At 42.4% G+C, this 14,074-nt stretch overlaps 1 protein-coding gene across 2 annotated transcripts in view; it reads left to right on the forward strand.

The window, feature by feature from the left end:
• The window catches only part of LOC109877572 (ectonucleotide pyrophosphatase/phosphodiesterase family member 2-like), a 47,488-nt gene that overhangs the window by 30,934 nt on the left and 2,480 nt on the right, over positions 1-14,074 (forward strand). The window contains exons 19-23 of one of the 2 annotated variants that reach the window (XM_031820512.1): positions 2,991-3,126; positions 3,356-3,495; positions 4,786-4,921; positions 7,653-7,730; positions 13,328-13,460. In XM_031820512.1, the coding sequence (XP_031676372.1) occupies positions 2,991-3,126; positions 3,356-3,495; positions 4,786-4,921; positions 7,653-7,730; positions 13,328-13,460 (623 nt within the window). The remainder of the gene's footprint in view (positions 1-2,990; positions 3,127-3,355; positions 3,496-4,785; positions 4,922-7,652; positions 7,731-13,327; positions 13,461-14,074) is intronic. The other variant, XM_031820513.1, reaches the window with a different exon arrangement.

A 14,074-nucleotide genomic window follows, 5' to 3' on the forward strand; every position in this document is an offset into this window, starting at 1 on the left:
GAGATAGAGACTGTAGAGATAGATACTGTACTACTATAGAGATATATATACTGTAGAGATAGATACTGTAGAGATAGAGACTGTAGAGATAGATACTGTACTACTATAGAGATATATACTGTAGAGATAGATACTGTACTACTATAGAGATATATACTGTAGAGATAGAGACTGTATCACTGTAGAGATAGATACTGTAGAGATAGAGACTGTAGAGATAGATACTGTACTACTATAGAGATAGATACTGTAGAGATAGAGACTGTATCACTGTAGAGATAGATACTGTAGAGATAGATACTGTATCACTATAGAGATAGATACTGTACTACTATAGAGATATATACTGTACTACTATAGAGATAGATACTGTACTACTATAGAGATAGATACTGTACTACTATAGAGATAGATACTGTATCACTATAGAGATAGATACTGTAGCACTGTAGAGATAGATACTGTAGCACTGTAGAGATAGATACTGTATCACTGTAGAGATAGATACTGTATCACTGTAGAGATAGATACTGTATCACTATAGAGATAGATACTGTATCACTATAGAGATAGATACTGTAGAGATAGATACTGTACTACTATAGAGATATATACTGTAGAGATAGATACTGTAGCACTATAGAAATAGATACTGTAGAGATAGATACTGTATCACTATAGAGATAGATACTGTACTACTATAGAGATATATACTGTAGAGATAGATACTGTAGCACTATAGAAATAGATACTGTAGAGATAGATACTGTATCACTATAGAGATAGATACTGTATCACTATAGAGATAGATACTGTATCACTATAGAGATAGATACTGTATCACTATAGAGATAGATACTGTATCACTATAGAGATAGATACTGTAGCACTATAGAAATAGATACTGTAGAGATAGATACTGTATCACTATAGAGATAGATACTGTATCACTATAGAGATAGATACTGTATCACTATAGAGATAGATACTGTACCACTATAGAGATAGATACTGTATCACTATAGAGATAGCTACTGTACCACTATAGAAATAGATACTGTAGAGATAGATACTGTATCACTATAGAGATAGATACTGTATCACTATAGAGATAGATACTGTATCACTATAGAGATAGATACTGTGTCACTGTAGAGATAGATACTGTATCACTATAGAGATATATACTGTAGAGATAGATACTGTATCACTATAGAGATATATACTGTAGAGATACATACTGTATCACTATAGAGATAGATAATGTAGAGATAGATACTGTATCACTATAGAGATATATACTGTAGAGATAGATACTGTATCACTATAGAGATATATATACTGTAGAGATAGAGACTGTATCACTATAGAGATATATACTGTAGAGATAGATACTGTACTACTATAGAGATATATACTGTAGAGATAGATACTATAGAGATATATACTGTAGAGATAGATACTGTATCACTATAGAGATAGATAATGTAGAGATAGATACTGTATCACTATAGAGATAGATACTGTAGCACTATAGAAATAGATACTGTAGAGATAGATACTGTATCACTATAGAGATAGATAATGTAGAGATAGATACTGTATCACTATAGAGATAGATACTGTATCACTATAGAGATAGATACTGTATCACTATAGAGATAGATACTGTATCACTATAGAGATAGATACTGTATCACTATAGAGATAGATACTGTAGCACTATAGAAATAGATACTGTAGAGATAGATACTGTATCACTATAGAGATAGATAATGTAGAGATAGATACTGTATCACTATAGAGAAACTGTAGAGATAGAAACTGTAGATATAGATACCATAGAAACTGTATGTATCTCTATGGCTCCCACCACAGAACTAGAATGAGACTGTATTTTTATGGCTTTCCCAGCCGTAGACAGACTGATATTGAAGCTTTACGTTTTTATATCAACTTGATATTTGCTTCAATAAAGTAAATCGGAAATGATTTCTGCATCTCAAGAAATAGACTACATGTTGTTACATTGATCTGTATAGCGTGTGTGTTTGACCTATGACCTGACTGATATCTGTAGCACTGGGCATTACTACATGTTATTACATTGATCTGTATAGCATGTGTGTTTGACCTATGACCTGACTGATATCTGTAGCACTGGGCATTACTACATGTTGTTACATTGATCTGTATAGCGTGTGTGTTTGACCTATGACCTGACTGATATCTGTAGCACTGGGCATTACTACATGTTACATTGATCTGTATAGCGTGTGTGTTTGACCTATGACCTGACTGATATCTGTAGCACTGGGCATTACTACATGTTGTTACATTGATCTGTATAGCGTGTGTGTTTGACCTATGACCTGACCGATATCTGTAGCACTGGGCATTACTACATGTTGTTACATTGATCTGTATAGCGTGTGTGTTTGACCTATGACCTGACTGATATCTGTAGCACTGGGCATTACTACATGTTGTTACATTGATCTGTATAGCGTGTGTGTTTGACCTATGACCTGACTGATATCTGTAGCACTGGGCATTACTACATGTTGTTACATTGATCTGTATAGCGTGTGTGTTTGACCTATGACCTGACTGATATCTGTAGCACTGGGCATTACTACATGTTGTTACATTGATCTGTATAGCATGTGTGTTTGACCTATGACCTGACTGATATCTGTAGCACTGGGCATTACTACATGTTACATTGATCTGTATAGCATGTGTGTTTGACCTATGACCTGACTGATATCTGTAGCACTGGGCATTACTACATGTTGTTTATTTTCCGTGTCTAAACTGGTTTCTATGTCTGCCACTGACTGTTGTCTCTGTAATCCATAGCTGCTGTTACACGTTTTCATGCTTGTTTGTTTGATTCCCTCTTCTTATTTCTGTCTGTGAAGTCCTCTTGCTTCTGCAGAGATGATAGATGTCTTTGCAAGAGATTTTCACCTTCAATCTTTTTGCAGTTGCGTTCAAAAAATAGAGGGCAGAGAGCATTGAAAGTCCCCGTTGTAAGAGGCTATAACCTGGAGTCACTGTGGCTCTGTCTCTTACAGAACAAAGTGGAAGAGCTTAATCAGAGACTGAGGCAAGCTGTCGATGGTACGTCTCTCTCTCTCTGGTCCACATCGTTGGTCTTATGCCTGAGTAGTAGTAATGCTAATACCTGTGTAATAACACTAATTACAGCAGCCAACAATGTTGTTATTAACATGTTATTACATAGACATGTCAGTAAAGGGTTGTATTATGTCCTATTTCTCATATCACTATTGAATATCCTCTCCAGAGTCTTGTTACCAGCTTTTAGGATGATGGTCTTCTCTTCCAGACAGCAAGAACCTCCCTCATGGTCGGCCTGCAGTTCTGTTCCGTACTAAATACAGCATTCTACACCACAGTGACTATATCAGTGGGTACAGTGAATCACTGTCTATGCCCCTGTGGACGTCCTACACAGTCTCCAAACAGGTATGTCAAACAGGACACAGCCTACGAGTTTCCTACCTGGTTTATTTTGACATCAGCTATATGCTATTTACTGTGATTATAATGGATGTTTGACAAGGGAAAACAGCTCATTCAATAATCCTCTCAAGATAAACCTATGGACTGGTACATACCTCGTCAATACTTTATGTTGACTACTAATTTGAACAGTCGTTGACTACTCATATGAACAGTCGTTGACTACTAATTTGAACAGTCGTTGACTACTAATTTGAACAGTCGTTGACTACTAATTTGAACAGTCGTTGACTACTAATTTGAACAGTCGTTGACTACTAACTTGAACATTCGTTGACTACTAACTTGAACAGTCGTTGACTACTAATTTGAACAGTCGTTGACTACTAATTTGAACAGTCGTTGACTACCAATTTGAACAGTCGTTGACTACTAATTTGAACAGTCGTTGACTACTAATTTGAACAGTCGTTGACTACTAACTTGAACAGTCGTTGACTACTAACTTGAACAGTCGTTGACTACTAACTTGAACAGTCGTTGACTACTAACTTGAACAGTCGTTGACTACTAACTTGAACAGTCGTTGACTACTAACTTGAACAGTCGTTGACTACTAACTTGAACAGTCGTTGACTACCAACTTGAACAGTCGTTGACTACCAATTTGAACAGTCGTTGACTACCAATTTGAACAGTCGTTGACTACCAATTTGAACAGTCGTTGACTACCAATTTGAACAGTCGTTGACTACCAATTTGAACAGTCGTTGACTACCAATTTGAACAGTCGTTGACTACCAATTTGAACAGTCGTTGACTACTAATTTGAACAGTTGTCTAATTTATAGTCTCTAGAGCAGGGCTCTTCAACCCTGTTCCTGGATATATACACCCTCCTGTAGGTTTTAACTCCAAACCTTGTTCCAGGAGAGGACCCTCCTGTAGGTTTTAACTCCAACCCTGTTCCTGGATATATACCCTCCTGTAGGTTTTCACTCCAACCCTGTTCCTGAAGAGGACCCTCCTGTAGGTTTTAACTCGAACCCTGTTCCTAGAGAGATAACCTCCTGTAGGTTTTAACTCCAACCCTGTTCCTGGAGAGCAGGAGGTGATCTCTCTAGGAACAGGGTTGTAGTTAAAACCTACAGGAGGGTATCTCTCCAGGAACAGGGTTGGAGTTAAAACCTACAGGAGGGTTTCTCTCCAGGAACAGGGTTAGAGAGACCTGATCTAGCGTATTGTCAGTGACTACAGTCTACAGTGGTCTAATGTTGTGATTGTGTTTTCCAGGTAGAAGTAACCCCTCTACCAGAGCATCTGACTAACTGTGTCAGACCTGACATCCGTATCCCTCCGGGCTTCAGCCAATCCTGCTCCAACTACAAGGCGGACAAACAGATCTCCTTCGCCTTCCTCTACCCTCCACGTACGTCCTCCATGTTCTCTCCTGTCAGATCCCCTATGGTTGACCAGCGGCTGGTTGCACCAGCTTGACGTGCGACTGGTTCTAACACCACATTCGACTTAGCATTCAAGACCACCTTTGGAACTCCCAGCTGATGCAACCGGTTCATGTACAGTCGTGGCCAAAAGGTTTGAGATTGACACAAATATACGTTTTCATAAAGTCTGCTGCCTCAGTTTGTATGATGGCAATTTGCATATAGTCCAGAATGTTATGGAGAGTGATCAGATGTATTGCAATGAATTGCAAAGTCCCTCTTTGCCATGCAAATGAACTGAATTCCCCCAAAAACATTTCCACTGCATTTCAGTCCTGAAACAAAAGGACCAGCTGACATCATGTCAGTTATTCTCTCGTTAACACAGGTGTGAGTGTTGACGAGGACAAGGCTGGAGATCACTCTGTCATGCTGATTGAGTTTGAATAACAGACTGGAAGCTTCAAAAGGAAGGTGGTGCTTGGAATCATTGCTCTTCCTCTGTCAATGATGGTTACCTGCAAGGAAACATGCCGTCATCATTGCTTTGCACAAAAAGGGCTTCACAGGCAAGGATATTGCTGCCAGTAAGATTTTACCTAAATCAACCATTTATTGGATCATCAAGAACATCAAGGAGAGCGGAATTATTGTGAAGAATGCTTCAGGGTGCCCAAGAAAGTCCAGCAAGCGCCAGGACCGTCTCCTAAAGTTGATTCAGCTGCGGAATCGGGGCACCACCAGTACAGAGCTTGCTCAGGAATGGCAGCAGGCAGGTGTGAGTGCATCTGCACGCACAGTGAGGCGAAGACTTTTGGAGGATGGACTGGTGTCAAGAAGGGCAGCAAAGAAGCCACTTCTCTCCAGGAAAAACATCAGGGACAGACTGATATTCTGCAAAAGGTACAGGGATTGGACTGCTGAGGACTGGTGTAAAGTCATTTTCTCGGATGAATCCCCTTTCCGATTGTTTGGAGCATCCGGAAAAAAGCTTGTCCGGAGAAGACAAGGTGAGCGCTACCATCAGTCCTGTGTCATGCCAACAGTAAATCATCCTGAGACCATTCATGTGTGGGGTTGCTTCTCAGCCAAGGGAGTGGGCTCACTCACAATTTTGCCTAAGAACAAAGCCATGAATAAAGAATGGTACCAACACATCTTCTGAGAGCAACTTCTCCCAACCATCCAGGAACAGTTTGGTGACAAACAATGCCTTTTCCAGCATGATGGAGCACCTTGCCATAAGGCAAAATTGATAACTAAGTGGCTCGGGGAACAAAACATCGATATTTTGGGTCCATGGCCAGGAAACTCCCCAGACCTTAATCCCATTAATCCCATCCTCAAGAGGTGGGTGAACAAACAAAAACCCACACATTCTGACAAACTCCAAGCATTGATTATGCAAGAATGGGCTGCCATCAGTCAGGATGTGGCCCTGAAGTTAATTGACAGCATGCCAGGGCAGATTGCAGAGGTCTTGAAAAAGAAGGGTCAACACTGCAAATATTGACTCTTTGCATCAACTTCATGTAATTGTCAATAAAAGCCTTTGACACTTATGAAATGCTTGTAATTATACTTCAGTATCCATAGTAACATCTGACACAAATATCTAAAGACACTGAGGCATCAAACTTTGTGGAAATTAATGTGTGTCATTCTCAAAACTTTTAGCCACGACTGTACTATAGTTTACAACGCAGCAACAAGACATGAAATGATCTAAACTGTACTGTACATTCTGGAGCCTAGTGGTTAGAGTGTAGGGGCGGCAGGGTAGCCTAGTGGTTAGAGTGTAGAGGGGGCAGGGTAGCCTAGTGGTTAGAGTGTAGAGGGGGCAGGGTAGCCTAGTGGTTAGAGTGTAGAGGCGGCAGGGTAGCCTAGTGGTTAGAGTGTAGAGGTGGCAGGGTAGCCTAGTGGTTAGAGTGTAGAGGGGGCAGGGTAGCCTAGTGGTTAGAGTGTAGAGGTGGCAGGGTAGCCTAGTGGTTAGAGTGTAGAGGCGGCAGGGTAGCCTAGTGGTTAGAGTGTAGAGGGGGCAGGGTAGCCTAGTGGTTAGAGTGTAGAGGGGGCAGGGTAGCCTAGTGGTTAGAGTGTAGAGGCGGCAGGGTAGCCTAGTGGTTAGAGTGTAGAGGGGGCAGGGTAGCCTAGTGGTTAGAGTGTAGAGGGGGCAGGGTAGCCTAGTGGTTAGAGTGTAGAGGTGGCAGGGTAGCCTAGTGGTTAGAGTGTAGAGGCGGCAGGGTAGCCTAGTGGTTAGAGTGTAGAGGTGGCAGGGTAGCCTAGTGGTTAGAGTGTAGAGGGGGCAGGGTAGCCTAGTGGTTAGAGTGTAGAGGGGGCAGGGTAGCCTAGTGGTTAGAGTGTAGAGGCGGCAGGGTAGCCTAGTGGTTAGAGTTTAGAGGCGGCAGGGTAGCCTAGTGGTTAGAGTGTAGAGGGGGCAGGGTAGCCTAGTGGTTAGAGTGTAGAGGGGGCAGGGTAGCCTAGTGGTTAGAGTGTAGAGGCGGCAGGGTAGCCTAGTGGTTAGAGCGTTGGACTAGTAACCGGAAGGTTGCAAGTTCAAACCCCCGAGCTGACAAGGTACAAACCTGAACAGGCAGTTAACCAACTGTTCCTAGGCCGTCATTGAAGATAAGAATGTGTTCTTAACTGACTTGCCTAGTTTAATAAAGATAACTAAAATAAAACACAGATTTTCCACCATTTATTTTTTATCTTTAGAGCTGGCTCCGACCCAAGACGGCAAATTTGATGCAGTCCTCATCACTAACACCGTACCCATGTACCCAGCATTCAAAAGTAAGTCAAACATTTTCTAAAACTACATTAGCATGTCAAATGTAATTCATAGGCCACATTCACAATGTCATCACCAGTGAACAGAAACCACACTGACAAGATGGATTGATGGAACTGTGTCCTGGTTTAGTCCTGTTTTCACTCAGTCTACATTAAATGTTTGAGGAAGTAATTATGTTGACTAACGACCTGCAGACCCAACAACGAGAGGGTCTTAAAAGGAAGACGGAGAGAGTGTGTGTGTGTGTGTGTGTATATCGTGTGTGTGTGTGTGTGTGTCTGAGTGAGTGTGTGTGTGTGTATAGCGTGTGTGTGTGTGTATAGCCTGTGTGTGTGTGTATAGCGTGTGTGTGTGTGTGTATAGCGTGTGGGTCGACAGTTTCGGGGCCGGTCAGTTCTATGACCCTCCAATGTTAAACTGTGCCACTGTGTGTAAGTGCTGACTGTGTACTTGAGGAATGTCCACACCATTAAAATCCCCTCCAGAAATGTATATAGGTACACACAACCCCACCCCCTCTCCATAATGTACACACTTCAAATATGTTGCTTTCCCTCTGAGGTAGAGGCCTGGGTTGGAGAGGATGTTCATGTATGTTTCCTCATGGTTAGAGGATGTTTTTCTGACTGGGTAGTTGTCATGGTTTCCTCATGGTTAGAGGATGTTTTCCTGACTGGGTAGTTGTCATGGTTTCCTCATGGTTAGAGGATGTTTTCCTGACTGGGTAGTTGTCATGGTTTCCTCATGGTTAGAGGATGTTTTCCTGACTGGGTAGTTGTCATGGTTTCTTCATGGTTAGAGGATGTTTTTCTGACTGGGTAGTTGTCATGGTTTCCTCATGGTTAGAGGATGTTTTCCTGACTGCGTAGTTGTCATGGTTTCCTCATGGTTAGAGGATGTTTTCCTGACTGCGTAGATGTCATGGCTTCCTCATGGTTAGAGGATGTTTTCCTGACTGGGTAGATGCCGTGGCTTCCTCATGGTTAGAGGATGTTTTCCTGACTGGGTAGATGTCGTGGTTTCCTCATGGTTAGAGGATGTTTTCCTGACTGGGTAGATGTCGTGGTTTCCTCATGGTTAGAGGATGTTTTCCTGACTAGGTAGATGTCATGGCTTCCTCATGGTTAGGGGATGTTTTCCTGACTGGGTAGATGTCATGGTTAGAGGATGTTTTCCTGACTGGGTAGATGTCGTGGTTTCCTCATGGTTAGGGGATGTTTCCCTGACTGGGTAGATGTCATGGCTTCCTCATGGTTAGAGGATGTTTTCCTGACTGGGTAGTTGTCATGGTTATAGGATGTTTTCCTGACTGGGTAGATGTCATGGTTAGAGGATGTTTTCCTGACTGGGTAGATGTCATGGTTAGAGGATGTTTTCCTGACTGGGTAGATGTCATGGTTTCCTCATGGTTAGAGGATGTTTTCCTGACTGCGTAGATGTCATGGCTACCTCATGGTTATGGGATGTTTTCCTGACTGCGTAGATGTCATGGCTTCCTCATGGTTATGGGATGTTTTCCTGACTGGGTAGATGTCATGGCTTCCTCATGGTTAGAGGATGTTTTCCTGACTGGGTAGATGTCATGGCTTCCTCATGGTTAGAGTATGTTTTCCTGACTGGGTAGATGTTGTGGTTTCCTCATGGTTATGGGATGTTTTCCTGACTGGGTAGATGTCATGGTTTCCTCATGGTTAGAGGATGTTTTCCTGACTGGGTAGATGTCATGGCTTCCTCATGGTTAGGGGATGTTTTCCTGACTGCGTAGATGTCATGGCTTCCTCATGGTTAGAGGATGTTTTCCTGACTGGGTAGATGTCATGGCTTCCTCATGGTTAGGGGATGTTTTCCTGACTGCGTAGATGTCATGGCTTCCTCATGGTTAGAGGATGTTTTCCTGACTGGGTAGATGTCATGGTTTCCTCATGGTTAGAGGATGTTTTCCTGACTGGGTAGATGTCATGGTTAGGGGATGTTTTCCTGACTGCGTAGATGTCATGGCTTCCTCATGGTTAGAGGATGTTTTCCTGACTGGGTAGATGTCATGGTTTCCTCATGGTTAGAGGATGTTTTCCTGACTGCGTAGATGTCATGGTTAGAGGATGTTTTCCTGACTGCGTAGATGTCATGGTTTCCTCATGGTTAGGGCTGGGGGATGTTTTTCTTACTAGGTAGATCACATGGGCAGAAACAACTAGCACTACACTACACTACTACACTACACTACACTACTACACTACACTACTACACTACTACACTACACTACTACACTACATACTACACTACACTACTACACTACACTACACTACCACTACACTACACTACTACACTACTACACTACACTACTACACTACACTACACTACACTACACTACTACACTACACTACTACACTACACTACTACACTACACTACTACACTACACTACTACACTACTACACTACACTACTACACTACACTACACTACACTACTACACTACTACACTACACTACTACACTACACTACTACACTACACTACACTACTACACTACTACACTACTACACTACACTACTACACTACACTACACTACACTACACTACTACCTACACTACTACACTACTACACTACACTACACTACACTACACTACTACACTACACTACTACACTACACTACTACATACTACACTACACTACACTACTACACTACACTACACTACACTACTACACTACACTACACTACACTACACTACACTACACTACACAACCAAATAGAAGGTAATGGGTAACCAACTATAATCTGAACCTACCGTAAATATAATAAAATATAACATGCAATTTAGCATAGAAGCTGGACAAAAAACTGACCAAGATGTTTGTTGAAGTATTGCTTGTTGGGTATTACTGGCAGCTTTAAAGGTTTGTTGGGTATTACTGACAGCTTTAAAGGTTTGTTGGGTATTACTGGCAGCTTTAAAGGTTTGTTGGGTATTACTGACAGCTTTAAAGGTTTGTTGGGTATTACTGACAGCTTTAAAGGTTTGTTGGGAATTACTGACAGCTTTAAAGGTTTGTTGGGTATTACTGACAGCTTTAAAGGTTTGTTGGGAATTACTGACAGCTTTAAAGGTTTGTTGGGTATTACTGGCAGCTTTAAAGGTTTATTGGGAATTACTGACAGCTTTAAAGGTTTGTTGGGAATTACTGACAGCTTTAAAGGTTTATTGGGAATTACTGACAGCTTTAAAGGTTTGTTGGGTATTACTGACAGCTTTAAAGGTTTGTTGGGAATTACTGACAGCTTTAAAGGTTTGTTGGGAATTACTGACAGCTTTAAAGGTTTGTTGGGAATTACTGACAGCTTTAAAGGTTTGTTGGGTATTACTGACAGCTTTAAAGGTTTGTTGGGAATTACTGACAGCTTTAAAGGTTTGTTGGGTCTCAACCAGTCATCACCGTCTTCTATTGATCTGGCCATTCCAGGAAATACACAACTGATCTGATCCAGTCTGTCCTCAGCCCTAAACATACAGGGGTGTAGATCTGATCCAGTCTGTCCTCAGCCCTAAACATACAGGGGTGTAGATCTGATCCAGTCTTACCTCAGCCCTAAACATACAGGGGTAAAGATCTGATCCAGTCTGTCCTCAACCCTAAACATACAGGGGTGTAGATCTGATCCAGTCTGTCCTCAACCCTAAACATACAGGGGTGTAGATCTGATCCTGTCTGTCCTCACAACCCTAAACATACAGGGGTGTAGATCTGATCCTGTCTGTCCTCACAACCCTAAACATACAGGGGTGTAGATCTGATCCAGTCTTACCTCAGCCCTAAACATACAGGGGTAAAGATCTGATCCAGTCTGTCCTCAACCCTAAACATACAGGGGTGTAGATCTGATCCAGTCTGTCCTCAACCCTAAACATACAGGGGTGTAGATCTGATCCTGTCTGTCCTCACAACCCTAAACATACAGGGGTGTAGATCTGATCCTGTCTGTCCTCACAACCCTAAACATACAGGGGTGTAGATCTGATCCTGTCTTACCTCACAACCCTAAACATACAGGGGTGTAGATCTGATCCTGTCTTACCTCAGCCCTAAACATACAGGGGTAAAGATCTGATCCAGTCTGTCCTCAACCCTAAACATACAGGGGTGTAGATCTGATCCAGTCTGTCCTCAACCCTAAACATACAGGGGTGTAGATCTGATCCAGTCTTACCTCAGCCCTAAACATACAGGGGTAAAGATCTGATCCAGTCTGTCCTCAACCCTAAACATACAGGGGTGTAGATCTGATCCAGTCTGTCCTCAACCCTAAACATACAGGGGTGTAGATCTGATCCAGTCTGTCCTCAACCCTAAACATACAGGGGTAAAGATCTGATCCAGTCTGTCCTCAACCCTAAACATACAGGGGTGTAGATCTGATCCAGTCTGTCCTCAACCCTAAACATACAGGGGTGTAGATCTGATCCAGTCTGTCCTCACAACCCTAAACATACAGGGGTGTAGATCTGATCCAGTCTGTCCTCAACCCTAAACATACAGGGGTAAAGATCTGATCCAGTCTGTCCTCAACCCTAAACATACAGGGGTGTAGATCTGATCCAGTCTGTCCTCACAACCCTAAACATACAGGGGTGTAGATCTGATCCAGTCTGTCCTCACAACCCTAAACATACAGGGGTGTAGATCTGATCCAGTCTGTCCTCACAACCCTAAACATACAGGGGTGTAGATCTGATCCTGTCTTACCTCAGCCCTAAACATACAGGGGTAAAGGTCTGATCCAGTCTGTCCTCACAACCCTAAACATACAGGGGTGTAGATCTGATCCTGTCTTACCTCAGCCCTAAACATACAGGGGTGTAGATCTGATCCTGTCTTACCTCAGCCCTAAACATACAGGGGTGTAGATCTGATCCAGTCTTACCTCAACCCTAAACATACAGGGGTGTAGATCTGATCCTGTCTGTCCTCACAACCCTAAACATACAGGGGTGTAGATCTGATCCAGTCTGTCCTCACAACCCTAAACATACAGGGGTGTAGATCTGATCCAGTCTGTCCTCACAACCCTAAACATACAGGGGTGTAGATCTGATCCAGTCTGTCCTCACAACCCTAAACATACAGGGGTGTAGATCTGATCCAGTCTGTCCTCACAACCCTAAACATACAGGGGTGTAGATCTGATCCAGTCTGTCCTCACAACCCTAAACATACAGGGGTGTAGATCTGATCCAGTCTGTCCTCACAACCCTAAACATACAGGGGTGTAGATCTGATCCAGTCTGTCCTCACAACCCTAAACATACAGGGGTGTAGATCTGATCCAGTCTGTCCTCACAACCCTAAACATACAGGGGTGTAGATCTGATCCAGTCTGTCCTCACAACCCTAAACATACAGGTGTGTAGATCTGATCCAGTCTGTCCTCACAACCCTAAACATACAGGGGTGTAGATGCTGCCGAGTTGTAAAGTTTTCCTGATGCTCTTGTAACAGTTTGCCTCTCTCTCTCTCACTCTCTCTCTCTCTCGCTCTCTCTCTCTCTCTCTCTCTCTCTCTCTCTCTCTCTCTCTCTCTCACTCTCTCTCTGTCTCTCCTTCAGGAATATGGAGCTACTTCCAGAAGACTCTTGTGAAGAAGTATGCCATGGAGAGAAATGGGCTCAACTTGATCTGTGGGCCCATATTTGACTACGACTACGATGGCCTGAGAGACTCGGCAGAGAAAATTAAACAGTAAGGGTTTTTGGTCTTCACTGACATACAGGCTACGTCCCAAAAAGGCCCCTATTAGAGTGCACTATTTTGGATCGGAGCCCTTAATTCCCTTTATAGTGCACTACTGTTGACCAGTGCTGGTCAATGGAAGTGCACTTTAACCTCTACGGGATTGATGTCCGGTTGAGCTAACGTGCGCTAATTTGATTAGCATGACATTGTAAGTAACAAGAACATTTCCCAGGACATAGACATGTTTTTTTATTGGCAGAAAGCTTAAATTCTTGTTAATCTAACTGCACTGTCCAATTTACAGTAGCTATTACAGTGAAATAATGCCATGCTATTGTTTGAGGAGAGTCCACAGTTATATACTTGAAAATGTAGTAACCAATTAGGCACATCTGAGCAGATTTGATACAACATTTTGAACAGTAATACAATGGTTCATTGAATCAGTCTAAAACTTTGCACATACACTGCTGCCATCTAGTGGCCAAAATCTAACCTGCGCCTAATCTGCAGTAATACGTTGTGGCCTTTCTCTTGCATTTCAAAGATGACGGAACAACAAAAATGCATGTTTTTTTTCTTTGTATTTTCTTCTACCAGATCTATTGTGTTATATTCTC

The sequence above is a fragment of the Oncorhynchus kisutch genome, unplaced genomic scaffold, assembly GCF_002021735.2.
Source record: "Oncorhynchus kisutch isolate 150728-3 unplaced genomic scaffold, Okis_V2 scaffold3444, whole genome shotgun sequence".
Lineage (NCBI taxonomy): Eukaryota > Metazoa > Chordata > Actinopteri > Salmoniformes > Salmonidae > Oncorhynchus > Oncorhynchus kisutch.